This window comes from Onychostoma macrolepis, chromosome 11 (genome assembly GCF_012432095.1).
Source record: "Onychostoma macrolepis isolate SWU-2019 chromosome 11, ASM1243209v1, whole genome shotgun sequence".
NCBI lineage: Eukaryota > Metazoa > Chordata > Actinopteri > Cypriniformes > Cyprinidae > Onychostoma > Onychostoma macrolepis.
In genome coordinates this window covers 1,941,963-1,958,222 of record NC_081165.1, presented here as the reverse complement: position 1 = coordinate 1,958,222, position 16,260 = coordinate 1,941,963, and the positions used below count along the sequence as shown (strand labels likewise).

Genomic DNA, 16,260 nt, shown 5'->3' with positions numbered 1-16,260 from the left:
ACGATCTCAACAGCACTGATTTAAATATGTGACCCTGGAGCACAAAACCAGTCATAAGTCTCTGGGGTATATTTGTAGCAATAGCCAAAATTACATTGCATGGGTCAAAATTATAGATTTTTCTTTTATGCCAAAAATCATTAGGATATTAAGTAAAGATCATGTTCCATGAAGATATTTTGTAAATTTCCTACTGTAAATATATCAAAACTTCATTTTTGATTAGTAATATGCATTGCTAAGAACTTCATTTGGACAACTTTAAAGGCGATTTTCTCAATGTTTTGATTTTTTTTTTCGCACCCTCAGATTCCAGATTTTCAAATAGTTGTATCTCAGCCAAATATTGTCCGATCCTAACAAACCATACATCAATGGAAAGCTTATTTATTCACATTTCATGTGATGTATACATCCCAATTTCATAAAAAATTGACCCTTATGACTGGTTTTGTGGTCCTAGAGGTGTGGGCTACTGACTCTGCTACACACAACCCAAACTAAAGGATTCAAAATAAAGGACAACTACTGAACACACCTCTAACTTTACATTTTCTTTAATCACCAGGTAAGTGAATAGAGAAACGCAGTTTTCTAAATCTTCGAATCAATTCGTAAAATGATTCATTGCGTCGCTGAGGACATCTGCTGGGCAAACACGTGTAAATGCAAAAGAAAGCCTAGCAACAAGCATTTCTTCGGATAATTTATTTGCATTAAATTAAGGGTGCTTTAATCTTGTCTTAAACTAGTTAAGTACGTATGATTTATTTGTTTTTGTGTGCAAAATTAGTTCGTTGGCTTTCATGAGTTATGTAGTATATAACACACACACACACAAACAAGAAACGTCTTCCCACACAGTATTGTGTTGCATAGGATTTTATATCAAATATTTATTATGTTCCATGTTTACAAATATGAACACCCAACAGTTATCATTTTCTATAGAGCAGTTTTAGAGCATTACTGTGTACATTTACAGGCTAAACGAAACGTTTTACTTAAAATGTTGACTTTTGCACATGAAGAGTTGATGATAGGTTCAGATACGCTTTAGGATATACATTTGAATGCATAAATACAAAAGAACATCTTGGCATGTACACATTTGTGCCGTGTAATCAACACAAGGGAGTCCATACATTTAGGATCCCGCGACTGCACTGCAGAAACTTCCTATGTTCATTCTTGACTTAAGTGTTGAAAAAGTGAAATTAGCATGGTTAATAAACAGCTAGCAAGCTGAAACCCTCATACGAATATATTTAAGATCCAACTTGTAGTGTATTTCCCTATTGCGATTTTAATTTTTATCCACATATAACATGAAAGCATGTCCATATGTTTATTGTGGTTTTATGTGAGCCAGGTTAGCAGTGTATTTATCAAACTGAAACAAACAGATACGTCTTTACAAAGATATCACATGGTGTAGGTCAATAGGGTTTGCTTTACATACATTATAATATTCCAGCACATATGTGGTATCAAAAAATAATGTTGCACAAGTTGTACAAGCATTACTAGTTTGCCTATTTTAACATGAAAGTTTCCATGAAGTCTATGGAAAACGTTTGTGAATTTTTCCATGCTGCAAACAATAGCTCTTGTATGTTTATTATAAACATTAGGGGTAATTTGAATAATGACATTAGCCATTCATGATGCCAAAACCTAAAATATTGAAGCTCTCGGTAAATGGCGTTTTTATAAAAACAACTTATATTCAAAAATTGTACAAGATAACATAGTTTCTGCCGCCTTTACAGTATCCCTCTAAGCCCAAGCAAAAAGTGTGCATGTTTGAGAGAACAACACAAGAAAAAGATGTGAAGTTTGAATCCATAAATAGGTGCTTCAGTTACCGTTTAACCCTGATCCAAGACCGAATTTACCCGAAATCTAATCTTAAGTTAAACATTTACAAAAATGGAAAGCAGGTCTTAAATCGGTGCTAAACCGCGGGTGGAGTCGGCTCTCTGTGCATCTTCTCCAGGAGCCGGCGATACTCGCCAGCACTCATTTCTATTGGCGTTCAGTCCAGTGTCCAAAGAGACCAATTCATCCGGGTCATTTCAGAAAAATCAGGTAAAACCCCATACACATACAGGACGCCGCCACAGCGATGTGGAGCCGTGTGCCGATCACTGCAGCTGCAGACAAAAGAGAAAACACAGAGAGCGTGAAAACTCACTGCAGCATAATGATCTTCAATACAGCTCCAACAGAGCGCTAACCTTTGTAAAAGACTCCCCAGACGCCTTTCTTCTCAGACAAGAGCCAGCTGTTCAGACGAGGGACCTTCTTCAGGTAAGCACACGTGCAAATGAAGAGAAGCCCGAATACAAGAATGCCGTCGAAAGAGTACACTGTGAATGAAGAGCACAACCCTCGGTTACAAGCAGCTTAAAACTTATGTTTTAAATTGAATTAAAACTTTTTTGAAAATCATTTGAAGTGGTTTTTAGGTGTGTTGCCTTTGGGAAACATTATGTATTTTTTTATGTTTATGATCAAAAATACAATAAAATCGGTAATATTGTGAAATATTCTTACAATTTAAAATAAATATTTTCTATATAATTCTTTTAAATTATACTCTTTCTCTCGCTCTGTTTTATATATATATATAGACAGATAGATATGTAGTTTATTCCTGTGATGCAAAGCTTAATTTTCAGCATCATTACTCCAGTCTTCAGTGTCACATGATCCTTCAGAAATCATTCTAATATACTGATTTTCTGCTAAAAAAATAGATAAAAAACGTTTCTTCTTATTTTGATCAAATAATGCAGTCTTGGTGAGCATAAGAAGCTTCTTTTAAAATCTTAATTCCAAACTTTTCACCATGTATGTGTGTATAAAATCGTTTAAATTATTTTTAATGAAATATGTATACGTGTGTGTGTGTGTGTGTGTGTATCTACTGCATTAGGCTAACTGTTATAGCACTTGCATGTCATTGCTCTTTTGTTGATTTTAATTACCTCCATCGTCATCATTTTTAAGTTGCTTTGGATAAAAGTGTCTGCTAAATGACTTATATATATATATATATATATATATATAAACATTTTAATTCAAATAATAATAAAAAATTGTTTTATAATAATAACAATTGTATATAATTCAAGCAATATATATATATATATATATATATATATATATATAAACATTTTAATTCAAATAATAATAAAAAATTGTTTTATAATAATAACAATTGTATATAATTCAAGCAATATATATATATATATATATATATATATATATATATATATATATATATAAACACATTTTAATTCAAATAATAATAAAAAATTGTTTTATAATAATAACAATTGTATATAATTCAAGCAATATATATATATATATATATATATATATATATATATATATATATATATATAAACACATTTTAATTCAAATAATAATAAAAAATTGTTTTATAATAATAACAATTGTATATAATTCAAGCAATATATATATATATATATATATTTTTTTTTACAATTTATATGATAACCACAACAGTTTTAAAACTAAATTTACTTACCAACTCATGTTAATAATAATAATTTTTAAGGGAAGAAAAATACGTATTTTTAAAAGACATCCAGAATCCTCAACATGGTGTATAATGTGCCATGTTTGTAGTAATATACACTGCTTGCAAAGTGAATAAAATAAGTTTATTACACTCAAATAAAAAACATTTTGGCCTAAATTTAAGAATTTTGCATTGCATATGAAGTTCCTATCAATTCGGATTAGTTTCACCATAAACTAATAACATAAAATGTGATGCTGATTCTAAACAATATGAATAAATGCCTAAGCAAAAGGGGACAGGCATGACAAATAATATTTTAACTGCATAAGGTATATATATATATATATATACACATTTGACAGTAATTTCGATGTAAATGTATCGGCTGCTGCGGTGGATCTGTGATGTGAATGTGTCACACACTAACAGGCTGATACACCGCTCGCGCTGATTGACAATGTTTGTAAAAGCTGTTTGATTTATATGGCATTATTATATCATGCGCGTGTCTTAATTAAAGCTTGCAGTGATGTCGAGATAAAGATTAAACCATCTGCGGCTCCATAATGAGCCACGTCCCCACACACACACACACACACACACACACTCGTCTGACTGACAGCATTCATCTCTATCTGACCACAGAGACTTCCTGTACAGTTCACATCGTAACACGCGTCTTTATTAACATACCGTTTGTCATTTTCGCAGCTTTCAAATCCTGTGTTGAGAAGAAGCGCAAGTTGCCAGTGGTTTTTTATTTACTCTCTTCATCAGTTCCGCATAGACAGCACAGGCTTCCGGAACGCTTCCGGTAACGCGGAATTATGGGAAATCACCATACAGATTAAAAGCCTTCGCTTCATTACAGGTAATACTGTCATAGTTGTGTTTTACAGTCGGTAGGTTTAGAGAAATCAAAATATCTGTAGTCTACATACTACTACTACTACATATACATTATTATGTATTATTATCAATAATCATAATACAATATATTTTATTTAGTGTTATAATGTTTTTATAAAATGATATAATTTTGATAAAATTCTATATATAATATATTATTAATTATATAAAATTATTATTACTAATAATCGATGATGATGATAATCATAATAATAAAAAATTATTAAATCACATTTACACACATATTTAGTGCTGACAAAGCGATTAATCACAAAAGTTTTTGTTTACATAATGTGTATACTGTTTATATTTATTATGTATATAGAAATACACATGTACAGTATATCAGTCCATATTTTGAAAATATTTACATGTATAAACATTTACATATTTATATTCTTATATTTTATATTATATATAAATATTTAATACATAAACATAACATATTTTCTTAAATATATACATCCATGTGTTTGTATTTATATAGACATAATAAATATACACAGTATACACATATGTAAACAAAACTTTTATTTTGGATGCAATTAATCATGATTAATCATTTGACAGCACTAATATATATATATATATATATATATATATATATATATATATATATATATATATAAAACATTGTATATAAATATTGTATATACTTTATCATTAATAATAAATGGTAATAAATAAAATTTAAATATGTAATATATACAGTATATTATTATCATCATTATTATTATACTATTATTATGAATAATAAAAATGTTATTATATTTTATTATATGTTTGATAATAATAACAGTAATATTTTTAATTATGTATGTTCATGTATTGTTACTTGAGTGATTGTTATCTCTTTACAAAGCAAAGCTCGCAAGCTATTTAATGAAGTAACATTGTGAAAAGAGGTGTTCTCTTTTTTTGACATTTGTAACACACTGTCAAGTGTGTCTGATGATTCAAACATAATTTAGTGCAGCAAACCTACAGATGTGGTGCTTGCTTACTATCCTCAAATGATTTAAAGATACTTTAATATTAAATCAGTGCTGAATGCGACTGACACCCGCAGTGACACAGACTGAGTGTTTCTCCTCTCGTCTCTAATAGCATCCTGCAGATCCTGGCAGGGTCTCTCAATGACAATGTACTTGGCAGGAGAAAGGGACCAGAAGGTGTGCTCAGCTGTCGTCTGACAGTACTTGGCAGCCGCTGTGTTGGCATGTTTTGCTTTTGTGTGTAGGTCCTAATGCCACAGTAAGCTATTAGCGTCTACCTCGACTCTGTCATGGTTTCTTAAACCAATAATGGTAAAGCTGTTCTTCTGTTATCATAAAATATCACATGGACCATTAGAAGAATCTAAGAATCTTGTTCAAAAGCTAAACAAATTCACTGTAAACACATTTCTGCTTGCATATTGAGAGAATAGGTCTTAGTGGCTGCATTTTAGTAAGCAACAAAGCAGCTCGCTTGTAAGTGGGATTGAATCTGTATGTAATCCACCATCTGTTGGGCAATGGGCATCATCCTGAGGTGTATTACGCAGGTAATCTGATGCCATTCGTGTAGAGCAACTAGCTTTGAATTTAAAACTGTGTTTGTGCACTTGAGAAGCGTACCGTCCACCTCCTGCTGACAGACCTGTGCTTCAGTATGCTGCTATATTACAAAACACAGGTAAGATTGAACCTGCTTACCGATTTCATTACTGTACTGTGTAAGTTTTCTTAGAAATGCATTTTTAGTTATTTTAAATAATTTGAATTTGTGACCGGAATATTAGTTAGAATTATTATTTCACATGGCTAACAATTCATGCCTTAAAATTTTGATAATTTGTTACAATTATTTTAAAATATATTCATGATGATAATATTGATATTATTATTAACAATAGTAGAACTATTGTTATTGTTTACAATTATTTATTCAAAAAATTTTTTTTTAAATGAATACACTAAAACACAACACCCCCGAATGACATATCTTTCTGATTATAAGGCTTTTCTTTTCTTACTTTATTTGATTTTTTTTACTTTTCTTGTTGTCTGTCTACTTTGTATTGATTTATTATGTTAGTAAATAAATAAGATTTTATTAAAGTAAACAAATATAAATATAGCAGAAATAATACAATTAACATCTGGATCATCTTTTTTTTTTCCTATAAGGCTATTTCACAAAGAATGGGACAGAAGAATCAGAAAATAGGTATATATATTTTTCCAGCCCTTTATGATTTTCATAAAAACATTTTTGTGTAAGAACTAGTGCTTTCAAACGATTAATCACATCCAAAATAAAAATTTTGTTTACATAGTATATGTGTGGACTGTGTATATTTATTATGTATATATAAATACAAACACATACAGTATATATTTTGAAAATACTTACATGTGTATATTTATATTAATATCATTTACATTACATATAAATATATTTAATTTATAAACTTTTTTCTTAAATATACACATGCATGTGTGTGTATTTATATACACATAATAAACATACACAGTACACACACACGTGAACCAAAACGTTTATTTTGGATGCGATTGATCGTTTGACAGCTCTACGAACCAATAAATTCATAACCTTGTAGCTTTGATAACATTTTACATGTCTTCTCCATCCACCAGAAAGCTCTAGCTGTGCTTCTACTGCATCTCAGCAGACTTCTGAAGAAGGCCAGGACGATCTCATCCGGCCGAAGAAACTGTTCAACCCTGTTTTGGAGTCTTCTAGTGGTAGAGGTTTACATCGTGAACTGCTAGTCAGCCACAGATGGTGAGCTAGAAATGACAACAGCCCCTCATGTTCATTTCCAGCACCAGACGGTTTCTCAGATGACTTGATAACTCTCCGAGTCATCATGAAGAAATTAGCAGTATATTACAGTTGACTCATACAAAACAGGGCGCTTCTGAGATTCGGTGTGTGTTGAGGCCGTGCTTTCAATTATGTGTGGATGAGTTAAGGCCAATTCACAGAGATCAGAGCATCTGCCGTCTGAACAGAATCACAACAGACTTCCCTGAGCTCTGATCTACAGGGCACATAGATAGAAAACAACACCAACAGGCTAATCTCTTATTGAGTGTGTGTGGACATTAAGCTCACAGTGTACTTTGGTTTTGGTCTTTGATTAAAGTTTGGAAAAGAAACAGAGGACACAGGACAAGAACAAACTACTGAAGACGGCATCAACAATAGACACCCGCTTTGAGAAGCGCTTATGTGAGGGATACCCGCAACTCTATAGTTTAAACAAGAACAAATTGTTAGCGCTCAACACTTTAAAAAAGGATGAATCTTTCTAGTGCGCCTGTTGTTTGCGCACTGGCCACGGTTCTGAAATTAACGGGGACTTAGAGCAAACGTCACCAAATTGGACAAATTTCCCCTTGCACAATTAAACTAAAACTATTACGGCTGTCACGAATAAAGTGAAAATTATAAGAAAAGTGTCGATTGCGTCATTTAAATCTGCTCATGTTGCATCTTACTTATTTTTACAGTGTTGAGCATTATAACCAATCACACACGATTCTGCTGAGCTTGTGAATGCAATAGCCAATCAGAGACGTTCGGATGAGTCATCGCTGGGACGCCGGAGTTTTGTTTCAGTGCGTGCGCTCGCTGACTCAATTCTACACTCTGGCAAATGTTCTCATCATTAACGAAAAGGTTTAATAATTTAGTCTCTGTTTGAATAACTGTGGAAATAAAAGCATTATAATGAATTAACAATGTTTTTGATAAACTGTGATCACGTTAAATACAAATGAACTTGTATTAAAAATACTTTTTACACTCATATTTGTGAACCTGGACCACAAAACCGGTCAATTGAAATTGAAATTTATACAGCATTTGAAAGCTGAATAAATAAGCTTTCCATTGATGAATGGTTTGCAAACCAAATCAATTCATCATTGATGAATCTGAGGGTGCAAACAAATCTAAATATTGAGAAAACTACCTTTAAAGTTGTCCAAATGAAGTTCTTAGCAATGCATATTTCTAATCAAAAATGAGGTTTTGATATATTTACGGTAGGGAATTTACAAAATATCTTATTGGAACATGATCCTTACTTAATATCCTAATGATTTTTGGCATTAAAGAAAAATTTATAATTTTGACCCAATGTATTGTTGGCTATTGCTACAAATATACCCCAGCGACTTAAGACTGGTTTTGTGGTCCAGGGTCACATTTGGTACTTGCCTAGAAAGGTGTGTTTATGATAACAGATTCCATTAACATTAGGCTATATATTTTGAAAAATTATATTAAATATTTTATATTCCTAATAATAGTGTAAACTCAATAAAGGGAGAGATAAATACGTTTAAACTTTTCAAGAAATGAATTTCTACAATATTGCATGAATCACTAGAATGAGTAACTGTTTTTTGCTAATAACACGAGGTCTCATTGAAAGCTGTATTTGCAGGGGTCTCCTGCCTGAAGAGAAGCCGGAGCTGAAGCGGGTGCTGGAACAGAGGAGACTGGAGCAGCACAGAGAGAGAGAACAAGCCTCACATCCACCGTCTGACCTCGAGCAAGAGCTGCGCAAGAGACGCCAGAGACTCTTGGCGGTATGTGTTAACGGGTTCACACATGACGTCAGTTCTGTCATGACAACACTCGGAGGGATTGGCATGGTAATATACATGACAATGTTAATGTGTTTGGTGTCAGTGGAATATATCTGCTACGCTGCTGCTGCTGTGGCAGGGCAAGCACCAAGATTTGCTACTGTGAGCATGCAAGGAATATTGGAATAACACCCACAGCATACATGATCACCCTGTAGCAGATCTATACAGGTGGAGCTGGGGAAGGTGGAGGGTTTCTGAAGTGCGCTGCTACTGCTACAGCAAACACTGCCAACTATTTGAATGTTGAGCAGCGAGCTCATTGGCTACCTATACAGGAGAGAACCAATCAGCTGTGTCATGTGATAATGATGTCATTATGTCATATTGAGTTAGATCTATCGGACTGCGCCATAACTTTGTATTTCAAGCAAAGGCATTTAACGCTGCTCTCAGTGAATCATGACTTGAGGACTACAAGGACAACAATGGCACAATAAGAAATTAATCTTGCTTACCCAAAACTTTTGAACAGTGATGCACCATTAACCCCTGTGAAAAACATAAGAGATTTCAATTCTGTTTTATTGATATTTAGGCGACTCATTGGTCCTGTGATTTGTTTCCTTACAGTACGAGCAGGAAGAGCTGAGACGCAGAGAGGACCTACAAAACATGCCAGAGTTTGTTCGAGTGCGGGAAAACCTGAGACACATCACCGTCACAGGCTACTGAACCAACAGAAAAACTATGAATACAAGAGATCCATTTTCTCAAAGAACTGCTTTTTGTTCTGTCAGAGGGAATCATTGTCATCAGTATGATTCAGTCATTTTGTGTTGTGCTCTCTCACCGCAACCAAATCTGAAATGGCTTTTAAAGCATGCAAATGACTTTTTGTGTCACCATCCAGGGCCAAAAAAACGTTTAGATGAGTTTTTTCCCCCCAGCTAGTCATGCTGTGAACAAGAGATGGTGAGAAAATGCACTAAAAATCAATCTTGTCTGGTATTCAATATTCTGTTTCACTTGGAAATGTGTCACAATTCTGAAGATCACCATTTCTGGTTCACATGGACTTTTTTTTTGTAATTTCATATGTGTGGTCACATTAGCGAAACATAGGTGAAAATCCATTGTCCATTTATCAATAGTGTAGTGATGCACAAAGTCACTTCAAACTAAAGGAGCTTTACATTGTTTAACACGGTGAATTTGGATGTTCAAAGTTTAACAAACATGAATCCAATGTATGGTAAAATGTTTAGCCTCATACAGAATTACACATTGCACCAATTTTGATTGAGATGGATGCATTTTTTGCACAGAATTTCACTGTACAAAGGTAAATATGATCACATCCTAATGCATGGTTTTAATAAAACTACTCTTTTAAAAAAAAAAAAAAAAAAAAAAAATATCATACAAGGAGACCGATCTGGTGTAAAACAGAACAAAAACATTTAATAAAATTTGAGGTACATTATTTACAACTTAGTCACAACACATAAAATACTAGAAATACTGCCAAACCTGGCAGCCAAGTTCTCTAATCTTCAAGACAGCTTTATCATTATATGGCAAATTTGTGAGCAAAACTCGCAAAGAAAACCATCTCAGGTTCTCTATCACAATGGACAACATTTGCCAAAATACTTATGAACATTTATCTTCAAGTTTTTTTCATGTTAATAAACTGCTAGTCTGGCACATTTCTTTTCTTATCCATGTAAATTTATTTCAACAGATACGCTCTAAACATCTCAGGATTATAAATGAACGATAAGATGGAGAATTCTATGGGTGGACATCAAGTACAGAAGGTGTATGCAGAGAATACAGCAGAAATATCTCACTTCAGCCAGAATCCTCCAGGCTCTCCGTACAAGCTGACTCTACTTTGAATCAGCCTGATAAGGGAAAAACATCTCGATCTCAAAAAGAGCAGCTTTTCGGTAACATCATCTCCCACATTTCTAATTTAAAAAGCCTTTTCAAAAGGTTAAGAAATGCTGTTTCGGCTCGACACACGACACTGATAATAAATAAATAAATAGCAAGTGGAAAAAATGCACATGATCACGGGTGTCAAAGAGTCAGGGGATGCCATCCTTCCGCTGGCAACACTGAGAAGGCGGGACGCTCCAGTCGTAAATGTAGGACAGCCTCAGTTTGACTTCCTCTTTGCACAGACGCCCATCTCGCTGTAGTGTCTGATGCTTCTCCAGCATGTCCTCTAAACTTTGCTTGTGAGTGACCAGGTACTTATTGCTGCAGCCGCGCGATTTGTACTCTGTGTCGAAGCGCGGATCGTGAACACGCTTCACGTCAACGGGGGCCAACCAGGCTCCCAAGGACACGTCCTCACTCTGCCAGGTCTTTAGAAACCCCACGTTGAGACGTATGTAGTGCACGAGGTCGGTGGAAAGCACGTAGCCTCCACCCAGAGCATAAGGTAAGTAGTAGTCGCACAGTTCCCAGGCACTTTCTTTCCATTTCCCGGCCGTTTTCACTCTCCCGCGGCCGGAGAAGAAGCCCCAGTAGAGTCGGCTGGGCTCCTTGCTCTTCAACTCCTCTTTGAGGAGATCCAAGCGGGTGAAGGTGTCGTCGTCGGCCTTCAGAACGAATTTAAAGTCCACGTTTTGGTCCAACCAGGAGTACATGTGAAGCAGTTTCTGCGTGAGGTTCTCGTATGAATCCCGGAGGTCAGGGAGCAGGAGGAGGTCATGGTGACGGATCTGCTCGGTTCCGAGGTTCTGGAGGTCTTCTGGAGGTAAACCCTCGGTGCCGATGACAAACCAGTAGAGCACTTCGGGATCGCGTTTGGTCAGCCAGGTGCTCCGGATGATACTGCGACGCTCCGTGTACTTTGGCCCCGTGGTGATGAGAACGACCAGGAACGTGGAGAGCTCTTTGGCGTGAGGAGGTCCTGCCGGCTGCTTCTGATGTGACTCGGCCCGCGGCGCCACACCTGGGGTCTCGGCCGGCTTCAGCGTTTCAGACGTACATTTGGCGAGGAACAAAAGGACAGCGCCGAATAGGAAGAAGACACCGAGTGCCAGGGCTGTCTTGTGACGACACACAAGACGGACCAAATTCATGATGTCACTGAGGGACAGAAAGAAATCGTACCACTTTTGAAAACAAGCCTTGATTAAAAATCTTGTTCAGACTGTCAGCCCAAATCTGATTTTTGTGCAAATCCGATTGAAATCCGATCATATTTAGATCATCAGAACTACGTGAAATCCGATTTGTGCAAATCTGTTTCGAGCTACATTCATATGTGGTTTGGAATTCTATTCAAATTGCATTTCTGGAAATGCGTTTCAGTCTGAACGGTCAGATCGGATTTAGCGTAGCTTTTTCACGTCCTCACGCCACATAAAACGTAAACACGTCAGACGTTTTTGCAGAAAACATGCTGAACATCTTTGCAGATACAAGCTTGTGTCGTTGCGAAGTGCAAGTCAACCTCTTTGAGTTTTGAAAGTAGCGGAGACGGCAGCACGGAATAAAGCCGCACATTCCAGCTTCTTGCGTTTCTGCCGCTGCCTCACAAGACGAAATATAATAATACAGCGCAACTGCGATGGCAACATGTTGTCATGTCGTAAGACAACATCTGTATTGCAAACTGTATTTCTGTTACTTGTTGTTTTTAGCGTAGGCATAACAACGCAACGGCATTGCCATAGAAATCAATGCACATTCTGTAAAAACGAAAGAGCGCTTATGGACACACAAATCGGATATGAACAGTTGCGATACGCTGTGTGGAAAGTCAGTTATTCAAATCAGATTCCATACGGATATGCACAAAATCGGATTTGGGCTGACAGTCTGAACGAGGCTAAAATGCGTGCAACCTTAAGGCCTGTTCACACCAAGAAGGACGTTTGGTGCAATAAACATTTGAATTTCAATGAACGGCTGATAATGCTTCTGTTCAGATCATTATGAGCATTTGCACACTGTTAGTGCGACAGATTTTTTTAAAGAGATGTGTTTTGGGAGAGATGTGTTACTGAAAAATCCTAACTTTAAAATCTTATCTGTTTGGTAACCATGGTAATTTCAGTTAGGACCACATTTAGGACAAAAGCTATTACAGAACAGCATTTCCTAAGTGCGTTATCTTATCTTAACAACAGATAGGAAAGGGGTTTTACAGAAATCATCTAACTTGGTTAACTCGTCTTAACTTTAGGGCAACAACCACAGCTGTCCAACAATTTTTTCTTCACAAACTCGGCTGTACGGTTAATGCCGGACATCGCAGACACATTTTCCCTGTCTTTGTCTTCGTGAGTGAGCGAAGGTGAAAACTTTCCAATTAGTATCGGCTTTGCCTTTTCTACCGAACTTATCAAAGTTTGAATTAACTGAAATTAAAAGCTCGCCGTTTTTTATTCATTTTGTTTACCTCATCAACAGCTTGGGCAGTGTTCGTTGCTTAGCAACAGACCTGAGAGTGGATTGTCAAACTTTATGATGCAATTTAAAGGAACACTCCAATTTTTTAGTAGTCGCCTGAAAGTAGTCCCCAGCTAGGTAACTAGTTATGATATAGCTGGGGACTACTTTCAGGTGTTACTACTTTCATAGTATCATTGCACTTGCTGCACCCATGATACGGCAGCAAAGTTCCTTGATTATTACGCTGGAATGAGAGTATAGTTCCTAGCCATATCGGCCTGGAAAATCGCAACTTTTCATTTTCCGTCAGTCTTAGTACAAGATGTAACTACAGAAGAGTCAAGTTTTAAATAGAGAATTTAAAACATCGAAACTCTTTGGTCATTTTTGAGCGAGATGCTAACAGTCTAACCAGATTCAATGATCTATGCTAAGCTACGCTAAAAATGCAGACCCGGAGATCGGCTGAATGGATTTGAAAACTGTAAAACTCAACTGTTTAACTCTTGGGGAGTTGGAAAATGAGCCTATTTTCAAAAAACGTGGTGTGTTCCTTTAAGATTTCATAACTAGAGATAAGATATGATTTTGTAAGATAAGATAAGAATCCCAAATCAAGTTAAAATTTGCTTCTGTAATACGAATTTGTGAGAAATCCTAATTAAAACCTAAGATAAGAAACATTCTGTAATACGCCCCCTGATCTCTTTTCCATTGCACTGCAAAGACAACTGGCCAGCCGATAAGGTTCTAGTTTCTTGTCTCATGCTGTTTGATTTACTTTATTCTCCATGATAAGCAGGTTAAGGTGGGGTCACATTTGCGAAATTTTGTTGGCAAAAAAGGGCTATTGTCCATTCTCAATAGTGTAGTGATATATGAAGCATGGCTCACACAGAAGACACTTTCAACCCAACAGCTTTCTGTTGGTCAAATATCTGCACCCTCATGCATTAAACGCTGGTCACATTACACTTTTCGTTCCATTGACTTCTGTTCAATGTTTCCATGCCAAGTCAAGTGTGACCACTGCTTTTACTTCCGACTTCACTCAAGAAATTTCGCTGAGTGAAATAAATGTGCTGTTGTAAATTCACTGGTAAATGTGGCCGCACATTAATTATTAGAAACAGAAGTTGCAGCTTTGAGCAGCGTTGCTTTGTGTAACCGATGTTAACTCGGTAAACCAGGGTAACTGCTGTATTTATGCTTTTCTATGAGTACCACCTACTGTAAGAGAATGAATCTGCACTTTCATTCAGCCCGTCTGCCATTTTTTTTTCTTTTGTCAGAACAGGAAAAAAATGCATATAAATTGCATGCAAGAATTAGAAATTTGTGTTGTTGTGAACAGGCCTTTAGGGCATATGATACAGAACAGATCAAAGAACATCAAACTCTTAAGTTTTTTATTTATTACTCTAATTCACTAGTTATTTTTAAATGTCGCTGATTTTTTAGAGTACAACTAATATTCTATGCAGTCATGCTACAATATTTTTAAATTAATATGGCCATAAAACTGCATGCATAATAATAATAAAATAATTACTGTTCTTTAAAAACATTTTAGATAAAGTATAATATGTCAACTACATTAACAATAACATTATTTTGCTGAACCAGGTTAGAAAACCACATCAACCCTAGAAAGACCATAGTGCACACAGAGACCACTAAAGATTCCTCACGCAGCATGCACATTACCTGCTAGATTCCCTGCAAAGTGATCATTTACTGCGCTTATGGCTCATCCTGTGCATCTTTATTATAAGAGGCGGTTTTGTTTTGCAGTAGCAGTTGATGGGCTGGAGATGAACCGCAATTCTCCGTCTTCTGCCTCTCCAGACAAAGCGCACAATATTCACACACCGCAGACGCACACACCTCCCGCAACGACTACAAATGTCAGACTTTTCGATTCGCGTTTTGAACGCGTCATTATTTTTCTCAGCTGAAATGCACGCACACACTCCGCACTTCCCGTCCACAACCACAGACTGAAGAAGTCTCGATGCTCTGACAGCCGCACTGACGACCTGCGCCACCTACCGGACTGGATGATCACGTTTATATCACGTCTGGTAGTTTTTATACTTGTATAGATCGTGTGCGTGTGTGTGTGTATGTAATTATGTATATAATATATATATATATATGTATGTATATATATAGATATGTATGTGGGTGTATATATGTATGTATGTATATACTATATATATATACACACATATGTATGTGTGTGTATGTATATGTGTGTGTATGTCTGTATATATATGTGTGTGTCAGTGTGTGTATATATATATATATATATAGACACAATTACAATAAAATGTTAAAAAAAAAAAAAAAAATTAAATAAAAACATGGACATTTTTACATAATACATTTAAATGCTTTCTTGTTTATCAGATTATAGATTTTGTATAATTTCTATTTTCAAAATTAGAAATAACGGATTATAATTACCATACTTGCATTCATGTATACTAAACTTTGCAAACAAAAGTAACAAATGAATCAAATAATATTACTTATAGAATGACATGTCCTAAGTGAAAACATATATATATATATAATATTTTTAAAACATAGTTGAAAGCTGTGCATAATGTGATCTTTAACGAACGAGCAGAAATCTAACCAAAAACTGGATGACTCCAAAACAGAAAAAAAAATAAATAAAATGTACGTACACCACAAAATGTACAACGCATGTCAATATCAGTTAAATCTGTTTACAAGGAAATAGTTACTGGGGTAATATTT

General features: G+C 35.4%; 3 protein-coding genes across 3 annotated transcripts; 1 reads left to right on the top strand and 2 right to left on the bottom strand.

The window, feature by feature from the left end:
• Positions 1 to 866: 866 nt before the first annotated feature.
• Positions 867 to 4,387, bottom strand: tmem167b (transmembrane protein 167B). Its single transcript, XM_058792185.1, has 3 exons — positions 4,250 to 4,387; positions 2,241 to 2,372; positions 867 to 2,156 (listed from the first exon to the last, which is right to left on the bottom strand). The coding sequence occupies exons 1-3, from the start codon at positions 4,257 to 4,259 to the stop codon at positions 2,074 to 2,076; spliced, it is 225 nt and encodes a 74-aa protein (XP_058648168.1). The 5' UTR covers positions 4,260 to 4,387; the 3' UTR covers positions 867 to 2,073.
• On the top strand, positions 4,288 to 10,782 carry si:ch211-160o17.6 (protein FAM107B). Its single transcript, XM_058792184.1, has 6 exons — positions 4,288 to 4,427; positions 5,573 to 6,142; positions 6,637 to 6,676; positions 7,108 to 7,255; positions 8,928 to 9,072; positions 9,706 to 10,782. The coding sequence occupies exons 2-6, from the start codon at positions 6,119 to 6,121 to the stop codon at positions 9,805 to 9,807; spliced, it is 459 nt and encodes a 152-aa protein (XP_058648167.1). The 5' UTR covers positions 4,288 to 4,427; positions 5,573 to 6,118; the 3' UTR covers positions 9,808 to 10,782.
• Positions 10,518 to 15,529, bottom strand: b3galt6 (UDP-Gal:betaGal beta 1,3-galactosyltransferase polypeptide 6). The gene is made up of 2 exons (XM_058792183.1): positions 15,199 to 15,529; positions 10,518 to 12,180 (listed from the first exon to the last, which is right to left on the bottom strand). Exon 2 carries the CDS (start codon positions 12,171 to 12,173, stop codon positions 11,169 to 11,171), a length of 1,005 nt encoding a protein of 334 aa, XP_058648166.1. The 5' UTR covers positions 12,174 to 12,180; positions 15,199 to 15,529; the 3' UTR covers positions 10,518 to 11,168.
• Positions 15,530 to 16,260: the final 731 nt, after the last annotated feature.

What these genes read in the sequence shown, in the direction of transcription:
- tmem167b (XM_058792185.1), bottom strand. An exon ending in CTGGGGAGTCTTTTACAAAG is followed by an intron (nt 2,157 to 2,240) that starts GTTAGCGCTCTG and finishes TTTTGTCTGCAG; the next exon opens with CTGCAGTGATCGGCACACGG.
- si:ch211-160o17.6 (XM_058792184.1), top strand. Translation starts at nt 6,119, where the DNA reads ATGCTGCTATATTACAAAACACAG. An exon ending in TGCTATATTACAAAACACAG is followed by an intron (nt 6,143 to 6,636) that starts GTAAGATTGAAC and finishes TTTTCCTATAAG; the next exon opens with GCTATTTCACAAAGAATGGG. An exon ending in ACAGAAGAATCAGAAAATAG is followed by an intron (nt 6,677 to 7,107) that starts GTATATATATTT and finishes TCCATCCACCAG; the next exon opens with AAAGCTCTAGCTGTGCTTCT.
- b3galt6 (XM_058792183.1), bottom strand. Translation starts at nt 12,173, where the DNA reads ATGAATTTGGTCCGTCTTGTGTGTCGTCACAAGACAGCCCTGGCACTC.